Source organism: Protopterus annectens, chromosome 2.part0 (genome assembly GCF_019279795.1).
Source record: "Protopterus annectens isolate FY-2018-M chromosome 2.part0, PAN1.0, whole genome shotgun sequence".
Lineage (NCBI taxonomy): Eukaryota > Metazoa > Chordata > Ceratodontiformes > Protopteridae > Protopterus > Protopterus annectens.
In genome coordinates, this window is record NC_056728.1 from 147011831 (window position 1) to 147022207 (window position 10377).

The 10377-nt window shown below is 35.0% G+C and overlaps 1 protein-coding gene across 3 annotated transcripts in view; it reads left to right on the top strand.

Moving 5' to 3' along the window:
• Nucleotides 1-1256: 1256 nt before the first annotated feature.
• Nucleotides 1257-10377, top strand: part of SATB2 (SATB homeobox 2) — a 419213-nt gene continuing 410092 nt past the window's right edge. For all 3 annotated transcript variants that reach the window (XM_044060638.1, XM_044060639.1, XM_044060640.1), the window contains exons 1-2: nt 1257-1573; nt 2770-2994. In XM_044060638.1, coding sequence (XP_043916573.1) covers nt 2829-2994 — 166 coding nt within the window. In that variant the 5' untranslated portion in view covers nt 1257-1573; nt 2770-2828. The remainder of the gene's footprint in view (nt 1574-2769; nt 2995-10377) is intronic.

Sequence of the window (10377 nt, forward strand, 5' to 3'; positions counted from 1 at the left end):
ACTCCCATCCATTAGGTACCTGCCAAATACAGCTTGATTATTGTCTCTCACCACACAACGCATATAGAGTCACTTTTGCACAATGCTTCGCCTAATACAAACACTTTTCTTATCATTATAACGCTTAGGGATTTTGAGTGAGGTTACGCTTCAGAAAACAGAAAGTCATACACTGTTATTTTGTGTTACAGTATTAACATTGCCACTGCATTGTATAAGCTAACCTAAACGAGTGACACTAACTTGACCAATAAAATATGTAGTATATTATTAAACGCCACAAAACCTTTGTCTATCAAAGCAAAGTTTATTAACTCATTTTACTTGACAATGTTCTTATGTAATGTGTTATATATATATATATATATATATATATATATATATATATATATATATATATATATATATATATATATATATATATAATTCAACAAATAAAAGACGCTCGACTAAAACAAAGTGCATCAATAGTCACAGTGCTGTGATTATTCATTAACAGGGGGACACCCCCATGCTTTTCAAGGGCAATTCAGTTTCCCTTATTACAGCGAATAGAGCTGCGGGTTTGGTGCAGTTATCTGAACGGTTTAGTCTGGGAGGCTGCAATGCTGCTCCAGGCATCATTGCGTGCATGCATCCCTAACCCCCCCTCCCCGCTCAGCCAGCCATCTAATTATTTGATCATGTGGTGTTATTATCTGTAATAAATGCTCAACCGCCTTACAATAATCAAGCTGATTAAAAATTCTTGCGCTGGAGTAATGCAGTCCACAGGATAAGATACATAGACGGACGTCCATCTTTCTGTGTAGTGTGGAGTCTCCACCTTTTTTTTTTAAGAATGCCTTCATCCCGACCTGACTTGGGTACCCGTGTCCTTTCGCCAATCGTCATTTAATGGAGTGCACTTTTTTTATTTTACTGTGTTTTCCCGTCTCGATCCTACGTCTCTTTGATTGCGACTGGAGGGGGTAAAGACAATCTTTTTTGAAATCCGCTTGGGACGTAAGCGACAAAAGTGGAGACGAAGGACAACCCCAAAGGACTTGCTGCTGCAGATGACTCAATGCAACTAATAATTATTTCTCCTCTCTTCAGCCGTTCGAGTCTTGTCAGTCAGTCTCAGTGGCAGGAAAGGATTGAGTGTGACAGTTCTTCGGGCTCTGCCATCCGAAGTTGCATTTAGCCTCCTTCTGCTCCTCCTCCTCTTCCTCCTCCTCCAGGCTTATTATTTATTTATTTTTTTTTGTATCGTATCGCCCCAATAGGTCTGACTTCCCTACTTTTGATTGCATTGATAAGCAAAGGTGCGAGGAGTTCGAGGAGGCTCCCCGGCGACAGAGGCGCAGCGAGAAGGCACTCTTCATGTTTTTTCTGAGTTTCAGCTAGTTGCCAGCCGGGATCGAAGCTACCCACAGGCATTAGCTAACCATCAGCTTCACAGCTCTCAGGCGCACGAAATTAGGAAGCCCGTACTTTGTGATAAAGACCCGTAAACGTTCAGCCCTGGATTCACTACTTTTGATCCATGGACAGAGCCTTCTGCCAGCTCAGTCAAGACCGGTCGTAAGCAGTAAGTACGGCACCACCCAGCACGTTTTCCTTTGTAATACAAAGCCATGCAGCAGTTTCACTAGAAAGAAACTTCTATTGGAGATAACGCTCTGCAGCACACTGAGAGGCAAAAATTAGGCAGGGCCGGTCAGCTTCAGCTAAACTCTGCTAATCTGCTAACTGCTAGGGTTAATACTGCCTATATAAATCTATCTATCTATCTATCTATCTATCTATCTATCTATCTATCTATCTATATCTCTATCTATCCGTGTATCTTGCTCTTGTGTATGAAGTGCATGTCATGCACACACACACACACACACACACACACATGTATGTGTGCATATATATATATATATATATATATATATATATATATATATATATATCACACAGCTATAATAATATGCATCTCTAAGCATAATGTGTATTTCTATGCATCTCTGCAATGTATATGCAGATACACAGCTGTACTAATTCGATGTATTTCTATGCATATCTATAGCAATATATATATGTCTATATCTATATATGTATATGTATATATATATATATATATATATATATATATATATATATATATATATATGTGTGTGTGTATATCTTCACACACACACACACACACACACACAGTCACATTCATAATCTCGTACATACAAACAGGTAACTAATTGCTTTCTCGAGTTTTCATGTTTGCCTTAACAACTGTTGTACTTACTGCTTTCACTTTATTTTCCTACAGGCTATGATTTTATGTGTGTGATTTATTTATCTCAAAATTTGATTTAAAAGTCATTTATGGATGAAAATTATGATAGTTTGATGGAAGGTATTTTTTTTAATTCACAAGTTTTAGCATCACACATTTTGCTTATGGAGCTGAGAGTCTACAGTGCGTTGTATTTTATTATTTGTCCCTGAACTCTGTGCTAGAGTCAAAATGGTAAAACGCAGTTTTGAGGGGCACACAAGTTATATAAGGCTTTTTAGGCGGCTAATAGTCCTAATAATGGAAAGAAATGCTTGGACTAGACTGTGAAACTGAAACCTCTCCACAAACATCATAAGCATGCAGGAATGAAACAGACTAAAGAGCAATGGTTGAGCATTTGAGTCAATATGAACGTGGTTAATGCATTTTCTCTATTAAAAAAAAAATATATATATATATATTTGCTGGTAGATATACATTTTTATTACTTTCCCTTATAGGTCCCTGTTCACTGTACTGTGATCTGCCACTGGGAACTTTCCTTAACACCCCAAGCAGCATGGAGAGAAGGAGCGAGAGTCCCTGTAGGCTGGGCAGCCCGGACAGAAGGAGCAGCAGTCCTGAAGTCAAGGGTCCTCCCCCTCTGAAGGTGGCCCGATTAGAACAGAATGGCAGTCCAGGGGCACGGGGGAGGCCCAACGGCTCCGCGTCAAAACCATTGGGAGGTAACTAAGAACATTGGCTGACTGAGCTGGTGGTGTGGCATCAGGTGTCATAGTTCATTTTAAGTTTATTCTAGACCTAGAGTAAGGTTGCAGGAAGTGAATTAAAACATTAGATAGATCATTTGGCTTCCTTGCGGCTGCACCTACAAAGCCTTCTGCAGTCTGTCAAATGGTTTACCCAGGGACTACCTTTTATGCATACGCTGCGTGCGTGTATCTATTTGTGCACGTGTGTGTGTGTGTGTGTGTGTGTGTGTGTGTGTGTGTGTGTGTGTGTGTGTGTGTGTGTGTGTGCGCGCGTTAAGTTGGTATGTGTGTTTCTGTTTAGGATCGTGTGTAAAATTTGTGTCACTTTCAGACTTTCACGACACACTTCTAGAAAACATTCCCCTCAACTTCACTATAAGCTATGGAGGGACAACGTGGGAACATTTAATTGGATTTGTCGTTCAGGGGTAGGACAAAAAAAAACAAGCAAACGCTTAGATGATTTAATTATATGACATTTCTTCTATTTGATGTTAATACCGACAGACTCCAAAATACTAGCAAGTACTACAAGGCAGAAGATAAACTTATGTTTAACCCGACGGTTAATGGGTGACCTATATAACACAATGTAAGCATAACAAAGTGCTTGGAACACGCAGTGAATATCATAGTCACTTTAAATCCTAAACACACTGCTGTAAAGTACAAAGTGGCCACCAAAGAAACTGCAGCTTCTTCTTTATTTTTCTGTAGTAATAATAATAATAATAATAATAATAATAATAATAATAATAATGTATCTTTAATAATAATACTTATTATTATTATTATTATTATTATTATTATTATTATTATTATTAATTGCTGTCTTTGCACTTTGTTCATGTGCACACAGAGCAGTGCTTGAAATCCAGAGTTTCTTATTACAAAGACAAACGTGCTTGAAAATATTGTAGCATAATATAATACATGCCCACACACCACGCACTCTTAAACTGTATTGTTTTATCTTAAACAGGAGAGAGCACTGGAGAAAATTAATTTTAGATGTCTTAAGGGGATGGCTGTAGAGAACAGGACAGAAGCATAATAGGAATTGTAAGCATTTGCTACTTTAAAGTCACACATACATTCAGAACAGTAACTGTTTTTGCAGAATGTTTGCTATCATGGGACAGATTGCAAGGAGTAAGGAGGCACATCTGTGATAGTTTAATACTGTGGTGTGTTAGGAATAAAATTGATTTGAGACGGCACTGAACATATACTTTAGACATAACTTTGCAAGGATTATAGGATAGAACACAGAAGTCTTGTGCAGTAGAAACTTCATTGCTAATACTGGTTCCATGACAATGCCACTTAATATGTCATTTTGGACTTTGGAACTATTTTTCTACTATTCCTAAATATTGAAATCCCCAGGTTACATAGCTAACCATGGTAGAACTATTACAAACACAATGTCATATATTTACATAGCTGATTGTAGTTTAACATGCTTATTTTAATTTCAGGTTGCTCTTTTCTATGTAACAGTGCTCTGTATTTCATCAAAATTCAAACTAGTCCCTTCATGGCGCAGTTCCTAATAAATGCCACCAAACCTGTGTGTTTGATATTTTTTTAAGTTAAATCCTTTTTAGTGCTTCTTATAATTAATGCTCCTTATAATTAACACCACTTCCTTTCATTTTCCTGTAGAATCTTACAGCCTGACAATTGTACAGATAACTGCATAGCCTCACACCCACTGCTTGCAGTTTATAGACATTGTCACAACTATTGTCAACATATAATTTCCCTGCTACCTGTAATTGTGCTACCAGTATTACATTTATGTGGTATAGCATTAATGCTAATCATTTCAGGTTTGTTTTATTTTGTGTGACCTACTGTCTACATCATAGAAGAGTTACACATATAAAAAACAGTACTGCTAATATAGGCAATCATTTCTCATTTTAATTAGCTAAACAAATAGTGTATACCCTGAAAGAAAGAAGAAGAGAAATCCAATTCTGCTCCACCAAGTAAATGGTAATATTCTTAACTTTACATCTCTAAAGGTACTTCTGCTTAACTCCACACTTCTTTGAGTATCCTGGCTACTGTCTGCAGCACAAGTGTTTTTGGAGTTGAGGTGATCATGCTACTTGTATATGGGAACAAAATGCTTACAGATCTTACAGATGCTTACAGATCATACAGATGCTTACAGATTGTACAGATGCTTACAGATCATACAGATGCTTACAGATTGTACAGATGCTTACAGATCGTACAGATGCTTACAGATCTTAGAGATTTGTTTAGCAGATAGGTTGCACAAGGAAATGCCTGTTTAATAGACTGCATTTGATGAGAACAAATTATTGCATGATTTAAAAAAAGTTCATTGATGGATTAATGAATAATATAATTCCTGATTGAGTTATTTCCCATTTTGTGTGTGTGTGTGTGTGTGTGACCTAGTGAAAATGGCAAAATAATTTCTTCTTAAAATGTAGCTCATAATAAACCTGTAGCTCTAATTTTCTGTATATGTAGTATATTACAACACAGTCTCTTCTCAATGCATATTTTCTTCATACATAGGTATTTTGTTTAGGAATATTAATATATTACTCACTCTGTTGCAAGTAATGTATGGAGACATATTTTGAGAAAGAGTTCCTGTTCCTCAGTGTTTTCACAAAGTGTTTGCATTCACTGCAATAAGCGGTTCCGAGAACATATTTCTATGGAGTGTGATTTTATATGGGTTACAGTCAAATGGCAATCACCTGTCGAGGGCTAATGACTAACTTCTACATTTTGCGTTGTAATAGTTTGTGGAATAGCTTGTAAATTTGCTTAGGAACTGACATGCGTTTACCAGGAAGGCTTTTTGCTAATTGGTCAGACAGACGTATTAGTTTTTCATGAGCTAAGGGGTTCCATAGCTGATTTGTGTTATATGAGACTTTTTCCTTCTTGTTACTGAATGCATATATCTTGACTGTGTAGATGCCGATGCTAGTTTTAACTCAAGCTGCAATAAAGATGTAAGATCTTTGTGTATTCCTTTGGTATCTTCTTTTTCTAACTCTTAAATTGTCTTTACAAGTGCCTTTTTTAAAATACAGATGGAGCCATTTAAAAAAAATGAATTGTCCCTTCTCATACCAGTAAAACATTTCCTTGTTGTCTGTGAGCATGATACCGTTCCAATTAATGTATGTTATTCATATATGTATAGTTTATATGTAAGCCATTAAATCACAGATTTTAGGGTGCTATGGAAAATAATGCAGAAGTTCATAGGTTTATTATTCTGTAAAATTATACAGAAGTCTTAGCAGCAAGACGAGTCTCTTATGTCTATATAAATTTTTAGGAAAAGGCTATAACTCGATTTCCTGTGACTGTTTCTTAATATTTTATACCCTGAAAGGACTATATTGTTAAGAAAAAGTTTGTAATGTCTAAATCCAAAGTATATTTGATAGATATGTTTCTATACATAGATTTACAATGTGTTTACTGTGAGCACAAAATTATGCCAAGAATAGCAAAGAATTGCACATTGTTAGGAGCAGCAAAATCTGAATGCACAGTCAGTTTTACAATGCCTTCAATACTCCACTGTCTGTCTCCCTTCACAAAAAAAGATGTTGATTGAAGGGATTCATTACCAGAGTATAAGTGGTCTGCTTATGTGAAATAGTACAATCATTTTAATATGCAAATTCAAGCCGTTTAGGGGTATACATTATAGTACATCAAATTTTTTGTTTTCTGGCACTAGAGATAGCTGAAACAAAACAAATGCTCTTATAATTAAGTAGCATTCTCTGCAAACCATGAAAATGAAATCTTTATGTGGTTTGAAAAAATGAATATTTTACCAGGTTGTGGATACTCCTATTGCATGTTATTTATTTTGTCTTCATGCAGAATGCAATGGGTAGCCCATTGCTCAGATTCTGGTAGAAATAATTGTTTAGCGCATGCCAATAGTAACAGAGAAGTACAAAATCTAAACATGTAAAGAAAAGCATGTGGCCATTTTTTTACATATGCATGTGTACATCTGCTTGTGATGGAAAACATTGTACTAAGTGTTAAGTAGTTCAATCAGATACTGCAGAATACAGAATTACAAAAACAACTGTGATTGCTGTTTGCTTTCGTTAAATGTTTTTGTTTACTGGCCGCAGTATTGGCTACATGCAAGCATGTGCTGCCTCAAGGATACGCCATACAAGAGAAAAGTCATATCTTCACGTACAGTAAAACTTATTCTTATGATATGCTAATAACAACAATAATGGACATTGAGATATACCTGCAGATACATTTTTTAATAATTCAAGGAAGTCATGCATCAGAGAATATACAATACAATAAAATAAGGAAGCTGTGTAAAAAATCTGATGAACAGTAAGTGACATTGTATTTGTTTGCACTTCATATTACATAAATGCTGGGCAACAGAATGCAGTTTGGCACCTTAGGTAGATCAGTCTAAATGAGATGAATTCTGTCAGCACCTGTTGTTTCAGTGAGTGTCGTATATAAAATTAAAATCATTTTAGTTTCTATGCTGTCATGTAGCATATTATTTCCCACAGAGCGTCTCTACATACCTCTCATCTACTTTGATAAATAATTCAAGGTAAAGCCAGAAATAATGAGGGTGCAAGTGCCCCAAATCAGGGACACTGTTTAAATATTCCACCATTTCACTTAAAAACTTAGAGAGCATTAGGTTTTGATTCAACATGCATTTTCTAAAAAAACTGTAAGGAGGAAGTCTAATGTCTAGAACAACTGACTGTAATCCTTAGTGGCTTACATGGCAAAAATAGGAGGCAAAATCAGGGGCACTTGAGAGGTATGAATGTATGTATGTATGTATGTATGTATGTATGTATGTAGTTATTTATTTATTTGCCGTTTGTTAACCGGGCTAGTCCAATTGAGCCAGTAGCCCATTTTTAGTAGAGAGCCAAGGTGAAAAGCTCCAGACAGTTATTACAAAGTTACAAAAAAAAGAAAAACATCTGACAATGATGTTTTATGCATTCATTACAATAATGTGCTTTACATGAGAAGATTAGAAATTTACAAAAGGCCTGTATGTATGTGTACCTGTATATATATATATATATATATATATATATATATATATATATATATATATATATTGTATATACATTCAGGATGTATGATATACCAGCCAGCAGTTAGTGTATAATAAATATAAATGTTTGATTTTTTTAAATTAGGTTACTTCATGGTTTGCAAATTTTGTAAGACATGTTTTGGTATGTGTCCTATTTAAGGCTTGCATCTCCTGCATTTGTTGTTTTTATTCCTCATGATTTTCATGCAGCTTTCAGTCATATTATAAGTGTTATATTGTATTTTAGTATAAGCACATTGTATATGTGATTGTGCTTTCTTTCTTTTCAGTAATTTGGAAAGTATTACAGGTATAACACAGGGAGGAGTTTGCTTAGTTTGCAGTAAAGATGTTTTGACATCTGAACACCCATTTTCACCATGTTTTCAATGAGCTTAACTTTAATACTAGCAAATATAATTATGAAAAAATTTAGTATTCATGCAAAAGGAAGGGTAACTGAAATATGTAATTGAAGGTAGGGGCTTCAAAGATTGATATCTGTAATTATCTGATAACTCGGTGTTTAAAACCTATTTTACTTTCTCAAATGTTATTGCTTTCTACCTGTGGAAGTGGCACTGATGTGCACCGGTTTACTAATTGTCAGGCACTACTAACATTAAAACCTGGTTGGTTGAGTTTGTTTTCAATTTTGTACTCATGAATTTTGATGCTTTTCATGGAAATCTGTGTAATATATGTTATAATGTCTTCCAGTTTCCATGTTATGTACAGCCATGTTGCTTTATAAGGTATGAAAGCATACTGACTTAGTATATTTTTAGTATAAGATAATCCCCTTGCCTTTTCTATAGTCTGGTTTTACTTAGCACTGGACATTTTTGGCCTTAGATAATTGATAACTTTTCTATGTATTTCTAATCTTCTCTGCTTATGTTACAATTTAGTTTCATCATCTCAATGGCTATAAAAAAGGAAAATATGTGGAGTTGCATGTTTGTTATATGTTTGACATTTAGACCATGAGTTTGCCTGAATCATGGCCAATTTAATTTGGTGTTAACCTACAAATCACTAGCTCCGTAAGAGTTGAGATGATAGTTGGGCTGTAGCATCACAGTATCTTTTATCATGAAGTTAAGGCTTGTCCAGTTGATTTATATTTAATGTACAGATGTTGAATGATCACTTAATGGTTCACGGAGTCTGCAGAATTTATTTAAATATTCATCAAGTAAATATTTTTGTTTCGTTTTCACCTCATATGCTGCTGCATGAGATTCAGTCTACACACGGAGGTGTTCATGCAAAATTTTTATGGATTCTACTTTTATTGTCATTTGTATGTCAGTGACAGTGACTCTCCATGTAAAGGTATATTGGTATATGCCAATATTCCTACTTTTTCATGGAGATAATAATTTAATTTTAATATTTGCTAACAGTACTGCATCCTCTTTGTGCTCTCTTGCTGGTCTGTTTTCATTTGCCAACAGTGTTTATCAGCACTGCAGAAAATGAGGTACCATATAGCATATGTGATACTTCTCACCCCATTGTCTCAACTTATGTGCATGACATATTTTTTGGAGACAATTAGTAGTCATTTTATGAATATAAAATAGAGAATGTATGCTCTAATTTTTGTAAACAGATAAAAAGTGATTTGTAAGCTTAGACTGAATTTGAGTTGCCCTAGTATAAATGAAAGTTCACAGTTAGTTTTGTAAGCAGAGGAAATGGAATGTTTTCCTTCTGACTGTAATGTTTGTCTACTCAGTAGTGTCGTTGTAGGGACTGACTAATGTGCTTCTGAGCGCACAGAACAGAGGGGATATGGACTGCTCTTTCACATGAGTTACAGTGGTAGGAGCACATTATTGAAAAACATCAACGTATTTTTATTGTTGTTTTTCCATTAAACATTGAGATGCATTTTTCTTGCTTCGGCTATTCACTGTTTAAAACTAAACACGATATTAAAAGTGAATAGCATTAATGATGCATTATTATTATTATTATTTTAATATTTTAGTCTATCCTCAGACTGCATTGCTCCTTTATTATAGTGTAATGTTTGCCATTTAAAACAAGTAAGAAATATAATATATTTTGCTACAAGTGTCGACAGCAGGTGTTTGTTCTAATGAGTAGTAAAATCTCAGAGTTAGGCATATTGAGCATATAAAATTTTCATTTTTTTCATCTTTCTTTTCATTTTTTATACATTTTAACTGACAAATACAAGACAAATAAAA